The 13169-nt window shown below is 42.0% G+C and overlaps 2 protein-coding genes across 2 annotated transcripts in view; both read left to right on the top strand.

The window, feature by feature from the left end:
- The window catches only part of LOC146866927 (importin-9-like), an 80911-nt gene extending 78311 nt beyond the window's left edge, over nt 1–2600 (top strand). The window contains exon 5 of the mRNA XM_085618324.1: nt 2575–2600. Within this exon, the coding sequence (XP_085474450.1) occupies nt 2575–2600 (26 nt within the window). The remainder of the gene's footprint in view (nt 1–2574) is intronic.
- Nucleotides 2601–2659: 59 nt separating this feature from the next.
- The window catches only part of LOC146866925 (lysine-specific demethylase 5B-like), a 717572-nt gene continuing 707062 nt past the window's right edge, over nt 2660–13169 (top strand). The window contains exon 1 of the mRNA XM_085618314.1: nt 2660–2855. Coding sequence (XP_085474440.1) covers nt 2660–2855 — 196 coding nt within the window. The remainder of the gene's footprint in view (nt 2856–13169) is intronic.

The raw sequence follows: 13169 nt of genomic DNA, 5'->3' as shown, positions 1-13169 counted from the left end.
CTATCTCTATTAGAGATGTCTCTATCTCTATTAGAGATATTTCTCTATCTCTATTAGAGATATCTCTCTATCTCTATTGGAGATATCTCTATCTCTATTGGAGATGTCTCTATCTCTATCTCTATTGGAGATGTCTCTATCTCTATTAGAGATGTCTCTATCTCTATTAGAGATGTCTCTATGTCTATTAGAGATGTCTGTATGTCTATTAGGGATGTCTCTATCTCCATCTCAATTAGAGATATCTCTATCTCTATTAGAGATATCTCTATCTCTATTAGAGATATCTCTATCTCTATTAGGGATATCTCTATCTCTATCTCTATCTCGATAAATATAGATAGATCTATCTCGATAAATATAGATAGATCTATCTCTATCTCGATAAATATAGATAGATCTATCTCTATCTCTATCTCGATAAATATAGATAGATCTATCTCTATCTCTCTCTATTAGAGATGTCTCTATCTCTATTAGAGATGTCTCTATCTCTATTAGAGATGTCTCTATCTATCTCTATTAGAGATGTCTCTATCTCTATTAAAGATGTCTCTATCTCTATTAAAGATGTCTCTATCTCTATTAGAGATATCTCTATCTCTATTAGAGATATCTCTATCTCTATTAGAGATGTCTCTGTCTCTATTAGAGATGTCTCTGTCTCTATTAGAGATGTCTCTATCTCTATTAGAGATGTCTCTATCTCTATTAGAGATGTCTCTATCTCTATCTCTATTAGAGATATCTCTATCTCTATTAGAGGATCTCTATCTCTATTAGAGATGTCTCTATCTCTATTAGAGATGTCTCTATCTCTATTAGAGATGTCTCTATCTCTATTAGAGATGTCTCTATCTCTATTAGAGATATCTCTATCTCTATCTCTATTAGAGGTGTCTCTCTATCTCTATTAGAGATGTCTCTCTATCTCTATTAGAGGTGTCTCTATCTTTATTAGAGATATCTCTATCTCTATTAGATATCTCTATCTCTATTAGAGATGTATCTATCTCTATTAGAGATATCTCTATGAGAGATGTCTATCTCTATATCTATTAGAGATGTCTCTATCTCTATCTCTATTAGAGATGTCTCTATCTCCATTAGAGATATCTCTATCTCTATTAGAGATATCTCTTTCTCTATCTTTATTAGAGATGTCTCTATCTCTATTAGAGATGTCTCTATCTCTATTAGAGATGTCTCTATCTCTATTAGAGATGTCTCTATCTCTATTAGAGATGTCTCTATCTCTATTAGAGATCTCTATTAGAGATGTCTCTATCTCTATTGGAGATATACCTCTATCTCTATTGGAGATGTCTCTATCTCTATTAGAGATGTCTCTATCTCTATTAGAGATGTCTGTATCTCTATCTCTATTAGAGATGTCTTTATCTCTATTAGAGATGTCTCTATCTCTATTAGAAATATCTCTATTTCTATTAGAGATATCTCTATCTCTATTAAAGCTATCTCTATCTCTATTAGAGATAGCTCTATCTCTATTAGAGATGTCTCTATCTCTATCTCTATTAGAGATGTCTCTATCTCTTAGAGATATCTCTATCTCTATTACAGCTATCTCTATCTCTATTAGAGATATCTCTATCTCGATAAATATAGATAGATCTATCTCTATTAGAGATAGAGATATCTCTAATAGAGATAGAGATAGCTGTAATAGAGATAGAGATATCTCTAAGAGATAGAGACATCTCTAATAGAGATAGAGATAGAGACATCTCTAATAGAGATAGAGCTATCTCTAATAGAGATAGAGATAGCTTTAATAGAGATAGAGATATCTCTATCTCGATAAATATAGATAGATCTATCTCTATCTCTCTATTAGAGATGTCTCTATCTCTATTAGAGATGTTTCTATCTCTATTAGTGATGTCTCTATCTGTCTCTCTATTAGAGATCTCTATCTCTCTCTCTATTAGAGATGTCTCTATCTCTATCTCTATTAGAGATGTCTATCTCTATTAGAGATATCTCTATCATCATCATCATGATCATCATAGGCTTTATTTCGATATAAAAAATATCTTAAAAAGCAGTACATTTACCTGAGCTCAACCCCCAGGTAGCTATGATGCAGAGCAGTTTGAGAAAATGTGTATTTATTCAGTACTAAAGTAATAATTTGCAGTGGAAATGCAAATCAATGAAAATCCCAAATTGAATTGGAAAAACAGAGTAAAATGTCATCAACAGAATGGCACCAAATTGTCAAAAATCCTATTGGGGTAACCCAGATACCACACAGTGGTAGTAGTAATCAATGGTTGCAGTAGAACAGGACATGGGCGCAGTTTGACACTGACCGCGTTGAAGTGATTAGGTCATGCTGGTCAAACATTTTACCCTCTTACTCTAATCCTTTAAGTCCCAGTTCACCACAGAAGTACACTTCTAAAGGCCCACAGGACCTCAGGGGAGGCACTTAAAAATTCACAGAGTAGGCCAACAGGAGGGCCCAGTCCTGGTCGGCTTGCCACTGGTCAGGTCGGTGTTTGCAGGAAAAGGTCTCTTGTAGCTTTTTTAAATTGGTTTTTCCTGCAGCGATTACTTTATTCCATGTGCCCTAGTTCATCCTATTTTTTTAGGTATGCCTCAAACTGTACTGCTTTTGATCTTCCAGGCGAAAATGGTCATCAGACAGCTGCTTCCCAACGGGCTGAGGGAGTCAATCAGCAAGGTGCGCTCCAGCGTGGCCTATGCGGTATCTGCGATAGCGCACTGGGACTGGCCTGAGGCCTGGCCTCAGCTTTTCAACTTGCTGATGGAGATGCTCGTCAGTGGAGACCTGAATGCAGTGCATGGAGCCATGAGGGTTTTGACTAGTGAGTCCCATGAGTGCCTAAGACCTAGCTGTACAGGCTTCTATAAAGCAATGGATGAAAGGGGGGGGGGGGTGGCCTTATTGAGCCAGCCATATATTGTAGCCCTGGCACAGTAAATGGAAGCAAGCACTTACTGGCAAAAACTCTCTCTATCTCTATTAGAGATATCTCTATCTCTATTAGAGATATCTCTATCTCTATTAGAGATGTCTGTATCTCTATTAGAGATATCTCTATCTCTATTAGAGATATCTCTATCTCTATTAGAGATATTTCTATCTCTATTGGAGATATCTCTATTGGAGATATCTCTATCTCTATTGGAGATATCTCTATCTCTATTAGAGATATCTCTATCTCTATTAGAGATATCTCTATCTCTATTAGAGATATCTCTATCTCTATTAGAGATATCTCTATCTCTATTAGGGATGTCTCTCTATCTCTATTAGAGATGTCTCTATCTCTATTAGAGATGTCTCTATCTCTATTAGAGATATCTCTATCTCTATTAGAGATATCTCTATCTCTATCTCTATTAGAGATGTCTATCTCTATTAGAGATATCTCTCTATTAGAGATGTCTCTATCTCTATTAGAGATATCTTTCTCTATCTCTATTAGAGATATCTCTATCTCTATCTATTAGAGCTATCTCTATCTCTATCTCGATAAATATAGATAGATCTATCTCTATCTCTATCTCGATAAATATAGATATCTCTATCTCTATTAGAGATATCTCTATCTCTATTAGAGATATCTCTATCTCTATTAGAGATGTCTCTATCTCTATTAGAGATATCTCTATCTCTATTAGAGGATCTCTATCTCTATTAGAGATGTCTCTATCTCTATTAGAGATGTCTCTATCTCTATTAGAGGTGTCTCTATCTCTATTAGAGATGTCTCTCTATCTCTATTAGAGATGTCTATCTTTATTAGAGATATCTCTATCTCTATTAGATATCTCTATCTCTATTAGAGATGTATCTATCTCTATTAGAGATATCTCTATGAGAGATGTCTATCTCTATCTCTATTAGAGATATCTCTATCTCTATTAGAGATGTCTCTCTATCTCTATTAGAGATGTCTCTATCTCTATTAGAGATGTCTCTCTATCTCTATTAGAGATGTCTATCTTTATTAGAGATATCTCTATCTCTATTAGATATCTCTATCTCTATTAGAGATGTGTCTATCTCTATCTCCATTAGAGATATCTCTATTAGAGATCTCTATTAGAGATGTCTCTATCTCTATTAGAGATGTCTCTATCTTTATTAGAGATGTCTCTATCTCTATTAGAGATGTCTCTATCTCTATTAGAGATGTCTCTATCTCTATTAGAGATGTCTCTATCTCTATTAGAGATGTCTCTATCTCTATTAGAGATCTCTATTAGAGATGTCTCTATCTCTATTGGAGATACCTCTATCTCTATTAGAGATGTCTGTATCTCTATCTCTATTAGAGATGTCTTTATCTCTATTAGAGATGTCTCTATCTCTATTAGAGGTGTCTCTATCTCTATTAGAGATGTCTCTCTATCTCTATTAGAGATGTCTCTATCTTTATTAGAGATATCTCTATCTCTATTAGATATCTCTATCTCTATTAGAGATATCTCTAGCTCTATCTCTATTAGAGATATCTATCTCTATTAAAGCTATCTCTATCTCTATTAGAGATATCTCTATCTCTATCTCTATTAGAGATGTCTCTATCTCTATTAGAGATGTTTCTATCTCTATTAGAGATGTCTCTATCTCTATTAGAGATGTCTCTATCTCTATTAGAGATGTCTCTATCTCTATTAGAGATATCTCTATCTCTATTAGAGATGTATCTATCTCTATTAGAGATGTATCTATCTCTATTAGAGATATCGCTCTATCTCTATTAGAGATGTCTCTAGCTCTATCTCTATTAGAGATATCTCTATTTCCATTAGAGATATCTCTATCTCTATTAGAGATCTCTATTAGAGATGTCTCTCTCTATTATAGATATCTCTCTATCTCTATTGGAGATACCTCTATCTCTATTAGAGATATCTCTCTATCTCTATTAGAGATATCTCTCTATCTCTATTAGAGATCTCTCTATCTCTATTAGAGATCTCTCTATCGGAGATATCTCTCTATCTCTATTAGAGATGTCTCTATCTCTATTAGAGATGTCTCTATCTCTATTAGAGATATCTCTATCTCTATTAGAGATGTCTCTATCTCTATTAGAGATATCTCTCTATCTCTATTAGAGATGTCTCTATCTCTATTAGAGATGTCTGTATCTCCATCTCTATTAGAGATGTCTCTATCTCTTAGAGATATCTCTATCTCTATTAGAGCTATCTCTATTAGAGATATCTCTATCTCTATCAATATAGATAGATCTATCTCTATCTCTATCTCGATAAATATAGATAGATCTATCTCTATTAGAGATATCTCTATCTCTATTAGAGATATCTCTATCTCGATAAATATAGATAGATCTATCTCTATCTCTCTATTAGAGATGTCTCTATCTCTATTAGTGATGTCTCTATCTCTATCTGTCTCTCTATTAGAGATATCTCTATCTCTATTAGAGATGTCTCTATCTCTATCTCTATTAGAGATATCTCTATTAGAGATATCTTTCTCTATTGTAGATATCTCTATCTCTATTAGAGATATCTCTATCATCATCATGATCATCATAGGCTTTATTTCGATATAAAAAATATCTTAAAAAGCAGTACATTTAGCACAAAACAATGAGACAATAAAAATAGTCAGTACATTAACATACAATTCATTATACAAAAGACCCCAATAAATTAGATAAAATCATTTAAGAACGAATTAAACAAGATAAGAACGCCTAGATGATCTAATACGCCAGGCCCAACCCAGGAACTTGGCTATGCCGCAGGCATAAAGTGGGCGTGGATCATTTTTTAAGACACGCAAGGCCTCCTTAAAATGCCTTGTCCCAAGTTCTCTGCATAGTGGTTTTAACCATCAACTGCGGGGAAGGGCATAGGCCGAACATTCGAAAAACAGGTGCGGGATTGACTCAATCCTGTGTTCACAAAATGGGCACATAGAGGTGGTTTGGGTCGAGTGCTTCCACCTAGAGGTAAGTTCCCCAACGGGAAGAAGGCCTATCCTAAACTGAAAATACAATGCCCTATCACAGCGCTTAGTGACAATGTCCAAATACGGTTCACAAAGGGGCAAATCTTTTATTAATAGGAAGTCCAAGGAAGTTCTACACAATTTAGAATTACTGGATCTGCTATCAGCTACCCAATTCCAATATAATTTCTTTAGCACAGATATTGGGGGAGCAGTTCTATTAGCCCAGGCATTGCCAAGACCCATGTTGAGAAGAAGACGCTTGACTTCTCTCAACCAATGGATCTTGGACCAGCCCGGCGACTCCAGCACATCAGTTAAGCCGTCCGCGAAGCAAGACAACTCTGGAACTCTCCAGATTCTTGCCCATAGAAGTAGAGGGCGGGGCCTAACCTGGTCGCTAATTGATCTTAGCCCCATGTCTAATAACAGTGGGAGGGTTGGGGTGCTATAAGGAAGCCCCATTAAATCTTTCAAAAACTTGCTTTCCGAGCGAGACAACTGATCCACCTTGTGTGTCCCCCAAAGTTCGGCCCAATATAAAACTGCACTGACGCCCCTTGCCCTATAAATGTCAAGGATTGGTGCGATAGGTTTTAGGGTTGAGGCACGTTGTTCTTTAAGAAGGACACCCAATACCCTTTTATGAGTCAGCAACATCTTGTGTAAGTGACATTCCCAACTCATCGAATCACAGAGGCGGATACCAAGATAGTCTAACTCAGTAACCCTCTCTAAAGAAACAGCATCTAAAATTGGCGGTTTAATTGTCTTTTTCGGAGGGTTAAGAACTAGATACTTCGTTTTCCCAGTGTTAATGACTAGCCCCTTTTCATCACAAAAAGATTTAAAACTAGATAGCAGGCTCTGCAGGCCTACCGGGGTTTTGGAGATCAGGAGGGTATCATCTGCAAATAGGAGAGTGGGTATTCTTCTGCCGGCCAGGGATGGTGCATCTGATGGAACTTCCGATAGAAAGTCCACCACTCCATTCACATACAAAGAAAACAGAGTGGGGGCTACAACACACCCCTGGCGTACTCCTCTATTTACAGGTATTCAATTTGTTTTTTGGCCCTGGTTACCCCACCTGATCTGCGCAAAGTTGTCGGCATGCAACTTTACCAATAAGCTTAGAAGGTAGGGAGGAATACCCAGGTCATTCAGCACACCCCAAAGTTGGTTGCGCGGGACCAGGTCAAAGGCAGTCCGCAAATCAATAAAAGCGAGATACAGACTGCCCTTGCCCAGTACAACCACTTTCCAATAGAGCATCAAAAGCCGAAAGCATTGCTCTATCGTCCCCATACCTGATCTAAAACCGGCCTGAAAATCAGAAAGAATACTTTTTTCCTCAATCCATTGTAGTAGCCTGCCTAAAACCACTTTGCCTGCCACTTTCTGTGAGGAGTCTAAAAGGCTTATGGGGCGATAATTGGCGGGGTCGGACCGACTCCCTTTATTAAAGATGGGAACAACTTCAGCGCCCTTCCATGAGCCTAGGAGAGTTGCCCCACTGAAGCTAGCATTCAGTAGAGCAGCGATAAGTTTCGCCCACTCTACTGGGTTGGTACGTAACAAATCCCCTGGCAAGCCATCCGGGCCTGCAGCTTTATTGGGGACAAGGCATGTGATAGCCCCCACCAGTTCCTTGACAGTGAACAAATGCTCCTCAGTGAATTCACAGGGTACTACAGAATAACTTTCAGTCGAACATGTCTCCGCACTCAGAGCCACATTATAGAGTTTGAAAATATGGTCAAACCACGCGTCCTCTGGTATATTGCATGTTATTAGTGAGTCCGCGGGCTTATCCCTTGCTCTTAGTAAATCCCAAAAACCCTTAGAGTCCTTCCTTGTGCTAGTGGCCTTTAAATCATGCCAAAACTGGTCCTCCCATGCTATTTTAGCCTCCTAATAATTCTCCTTTGGTTGCCTCTTGCAGCACTAATCAAGGCTCTGTTCTTTGATTTAACCACCTTAATTAGTTCCCTTTTAGCCTCTCGGCAGACAGGAGTGAACCACCCAACATTGCCCTTTGTGGCGCCTCTTGTATTAGATTTCTTCCCCACAGTGTGGACTAAAAATAGCTCACCTAGTGCATGCGTAGTTTGATCAAACAGTAATGAGATCTCCTGTGCACTAGGGAGGGGAGAATCTAGACGTTAAGGAACATTTGACATTATTAAGTTTGCCTCCTGTATCTTGCACTCCCTGGCAGCAAAGTTGTTCCATTTTAAACGCCTACCACAATTTGAAGGGCATACTTCATGTGTAACTCTCCACGTGTGAGGGAAGCGAAGTGGGGAGTGGCCCAACCAAGGGGGGCGCAGGGATAGAGACAATGGATTATGGTCGCTATCAGTAGACGGCAAGACCACCATATCCAACAAGTAGGGCCATAAACAGTAGTTCAGCAGAATGTAGTCAATCCGTGAGGAATGGCCCACTCTGTTGAACGTGTGGGCCCCCATTTGGTCTGAGTTGGATCTGCCATTGGTAGCTCTAAGATCATACTCCATACAGAGTGCATTGAAATCAATAACACCTTGATTCCATCTCCTGATTGGTGGGATTTGCAATGTTGGGATACCTCTCCTATTATCATCTTCTCTATTACCCAACACATCGTCCAGGGCAAGGGGTTCATACGTACAATTAAAATCCCCCGCTAACAAGATGAAGGCATCAGATTTGATATTTCTGAGTTCCTCATCAAAGCCAGTTGAGGATAACGTAGAAGAACCCCCCCGTGCTCCTCTGACGTAAATGTTCAAAATTTCAAGTACTTTCCCACCACATGGGCCTCTGACTGTTAGCCTTTGTAGATCAGGAGACTTCGTAGTAATAAGTTTGATAGAGTAACGCAGGGAAATATTCACCCAGATTGTCAGCCCTCCCGAGGGACGGCCTTTCCCTCCCTTTGGGCGTATGGCGGGGACAGAATAGGTGGTATAGCCCATCTTATATTGAGGTTCCAGGGACCAAGTCTCCTGGAACAAACAGATCCCATATGATTCAATCATGGCATTCCAATCTGGCAAACCTAAATTCCGTCCGAGTCCTGCTATATTCCAACTAACAACCTTTAATGGGGCACTGGCCTCCTCCTCCCACCCCAACTCCAAATTACTGATGAGGGGGGCGCTAGCAGTAGTTGCAATTGCCTCAATTGTCGGTAACAACATGGTCACTTTAGGTGTAATTACCTCCTTCAAAGTAGCCTTAATTAGGGAGGACTGGGCAAGTGGTTTGGGACATGGCAAAATCGATTGCAATTGTTCCCTAGGGGGATTTATATTAGATGGAGTACAAAAGGGAGACCTCACCAAATCCACACTAATCGGTTGGCTAATGTTTGGCAACTCCTCTATTACCTCACAGTGTGTTTCCCATATTGGGCAGGTAGGATGTCAATACTGTTGTAAAAGCCAATCTCGTGGCTTGTATGGAGGCCTGTCAGAAAAACTAGGGTGGAGGAGGGGCCCACAGAACTGGCTGCCGTCCCTCTCCTCCCACCCATAAAAACCAACTGTCTTCCCAGGCAAGTTAGGGGAATAGAAGTAGCTAAGGTCATGTATATCAATTTGACCCCCACAGGCAAGTGGGCTATACATCCTCTGGGGTCCACTGCATACATGCCTAGCCACCCTTGGGTCGTCAAAATTCACAATTATACAATCCCCATTTATCGTTTTTTGTTTAGAACCAATCCAACCAACTCTCCTAACATGTAAGATCCGTCCCTCCAAAGGTTTAGGCAATGGCCTATTTTCTTTGAACCAAAAAAGGGTCTTATTATACAAATCCTCAAAGGTCTCCCGCTTGCCCGGGCTAAGCACAGGCACCCCGGTCAGAACAGCTACGTAAGGCTGGCAGGCAGGGGGGAGATTGACGTTATTCACCCTTCCCTCTCCTAACCCCTCGCCTGTAGGATGAGAGCAGGCCTTTACAGGTTTGGATGCTTCAGGGTTTAGAATCATGGATAGGCTGGAAGCCGCAGGCTTAAGGGCAGGGGTAATGGGATTATCATTGGAAGCAATACCAGAAGCTGTGGGACAGGTCTTCTTACTGTTGGATAATTTAGTGGGCTTGGTTTTATTTGCGGTTTTAGTTACTAGCGGACCAGACTTCCTTCCCGACCCTACAGTTGTAGGGGTAGGCTGTGGGGCACAAACAGGGACCTCCGGTACTACTGTTGGGGTGCCTGTAGTAAGGGCTGGACTTTGAGGCACTATATATGACTCCCTATTGTCATCCCCTCTCCCTTGGCCAGACTCCCTATTTCTCAACTGTAATTTGATAAATGATTTTAGCGAGAGAAAATTATCCAGGGTTTCCTGCTCCATTTTATCCACCCGCTGTAAGAGCCCCCCAATTTTGTCCAACACCGGGAGAAGTAAAGATTTCATCATTTTCTCTAAATGTGTTACAAGTAGGGAGTCCAGGTGTGGTTGTGTTAAAAGGCCTCCAAGCGGTACTCCACAACCAGTATTCGCTATCCCTCCTGGTAAACCCTCCTCTAAATCTCCCTGCGGCGGGCAAGAATCTCGCCCCACTTTCTTGTGAGGGCCACCCAACTTGGCACCTGCCTGCCTACGCCTCTTGTAATCTTTGGCCAGGTTACCTTTCTGCGGGGTAGGCAACCTTTTCCTTTTGTTAGGGACAGGGTGAGTTTCCACTTGAACCACTAAAGTTGGAACCGCAGTTGTTTTTACATGGTTAGGGGAACTGGCCAAGGGCGAAAGCATGGTGTCCGCCTCATTAATCACTAGATCCGTGGCCATATTATATTCTGCTTGAAGTACAGAATCTGTCAGTACTTCAAGGTCATCTATATTGGCTCTCAGAGCTGCCACCCGGGGATGGTCCAGGGGAAAGGGGGCATGGGAAGGGGGCTCCTGGCTACGTTCAGGTGAAGGCACCAAAATTAACGGTCCCAACGATGAGCGTCGAGTACCAAGGGGCCCTCGCGACAACCGGCGCTCAGCCATGCCAATTTCCTTGTCGATTACATTGGCCACGCGGGTAATAAAACGATCCATGGTGCCAATCATACTCCCCCCATCTCCCTCCCCTCCCCCACCTCCCCCCCTCAAACTTTTGCCGGAGCGAGTTGACATTAAAAGCGGGAGCTCAGTCCAGATCGAACCCCAACACACTCAGCACAGTCCCCCAAAGGCAAGAGATTAATGGTAATGATAATATCTACTTATCTAGTGGGGCGTAGCTGGATGCAAGGAGTGTGGCCCAACCCGACCTTGTACGACCTCGGACGGCCTCAGACGGCCCGCCCTTTGCACGGGCTTAGCCCGCGCGCGGTCCCGCGACGCGGGAGTCGCAGCGATCTATTATGCCCCTCCTGGCGGGAAAACGGCAACGCGGCTCCCCAGGCGCTTGGGATGATGGGGGATGTAGTCCCGTCCCCGCTCCGCTGCCGCTGATGGTGATAGCGGCGGCGGGGGACGGAGAGACAGCAGGGAAAGAGGGTCAGCGATGCAGGACAGCAAATCCTCCAGTTAGTCCACAAAAGTCACCAGCAGCCCGCTCTGCCTCAGTCGCAGCGATCTATTATGCCCCTCCTGGCGGGAAAACGGTAACGCGGCTCCCCAGGCGCTTGGGATGATGGAGGATGTAGTCCCGTCCCCGCTCCGCGGCCGCTGATGGTGATAGCGGCGGTGGGGGACGGAGAGACAGCAGGGAAAGAGGGTCAGCGATGCAGGACAGCAAATCCTCCAGTTAGTCCACAAAAGTCACCAGCAGCCCTCTATGTCTATCTCTATTAGAGATATCTCTATCTCTATTAGAGATATCTCTGTCTCTATCTCTATTAGAGATATCTCTGTCTCTATCTCTATTAGAGATAACTCTATCTCTATTAGAGATATCTCTATCTCCATTAGAGACGTCTCTATCTCTATTAGAGATGTCTCTATCTCTATTAGAGATGTCTCTATCTCTTTTAGAGATGTCTCTATCTCTATTAGAGATATCTCTATCTCTATTAGAGACCTCTCTATCTCCATTAGAGACCTCTCTATCTCCATTAGAGACGTCTCTATCTCCATTAGAGACGTCTCTATCTCCATTAGAGACGTCTCTATCTCTATTAGAGACGTCTCTATCGGAGACGTCTCTATCTCTATCGGAGATGTCTCTATCTCTATCGGAGATGTCTCTATCTCTATCGGAGATGTCTCTATCTCTATCGGAGATGTCTCTATCTCTATCGGAGATCTCTCTATCTCTGTTGGAGATATCTCTATCTCTATTAGAGATATCTCTATCTGAGATATCTCTCTATCTCTATTAGAGATGTCTCTATCTCTATTGGAGATGTCTCTATCTCTATTAGAGATGTCTATCTCTACTAGAGATCTCTATCTCTATTAGAGATGTCTCTATCACAGATGTCTCTATCTCTATTAGTGATATCTCTATTTCTATTAGAGATATCTATCTCTCTATTAGAGATATCTCTTTTTACTGACTCTCCTGTCCCCCCGCTCACTCTACTTAATTCTTCGTTGGCCTCTGGTTCTGTTCCTTTATCATTTAAATCCGCCGTTGTTCTCCCCATTCTAAAAAAACCTGGTCTGGATCCCTCCCTCCCTGCTCATTTCCGACCCATCTCCCTTCTCCCCTATTTTGCTAAGATCCTCGAGACCCATGTCACCTCTTGCCTCTCCTCGTATATCGAGGATAATGGCCTTCTCGCTTCCCATCAGGCGGGCTTTCGCTCAGGTCACTCAACGGAGGCAGTGGTTCTCGCGGTTCTGGATGAACTCAAGGGGAAGGCCGATTCCAACCTCCCCCAAGCCCTGGTCCTTCTCGATCTGTCCGCTGCGTTTGACACGGTTGACCATTCCATTCTTCTCGCCCGTGTCAACGCAGCGGGCATGCGGGGTGCGGCCCTCTCCTGGCTGGCATCCTTCCTTCGGGATAGGTACCAGGCGGTTCATCTCTCCGGTTTCTCTGCCCCCCCGTCCGGTCACCTGTGGTGTTCCCCATGGTTCTTCTCTTTCCCCCCTTCTCTTTAATCTTTACATCTGTCCCCTTGTCACCTCTCTTCTTGAGCTGGGGGTCTCTGTGTATAACTACGCAGATGACCTCCAGCTCGTCTTTGATCTTTCCTCCTCTCCTGACTCTCTTCCTAAATTCAGTTCCACCTTAATCTTCATTT

The sequence above is a fragment of the Triturus cristatus genome, chromosome 1_2 (genome assembly GCF_964204655.1).
Source record: "Triturus cristatus chromosome 1_2, aTriCri1.1, whole genome shotgun sequence".
Taxonomy (NCBI): domain Eukaryota; kingdom Metazoa; phylum Chordata; class Amphibia; order Caudata; family Salamandridae; genus Triturus; species Triturus cristatus.
The sequence above is the reverse complement of the archived record's forward strand: the minus strand, read 5'-3'. Positions and strand labels throughout refer to the sequence as shown.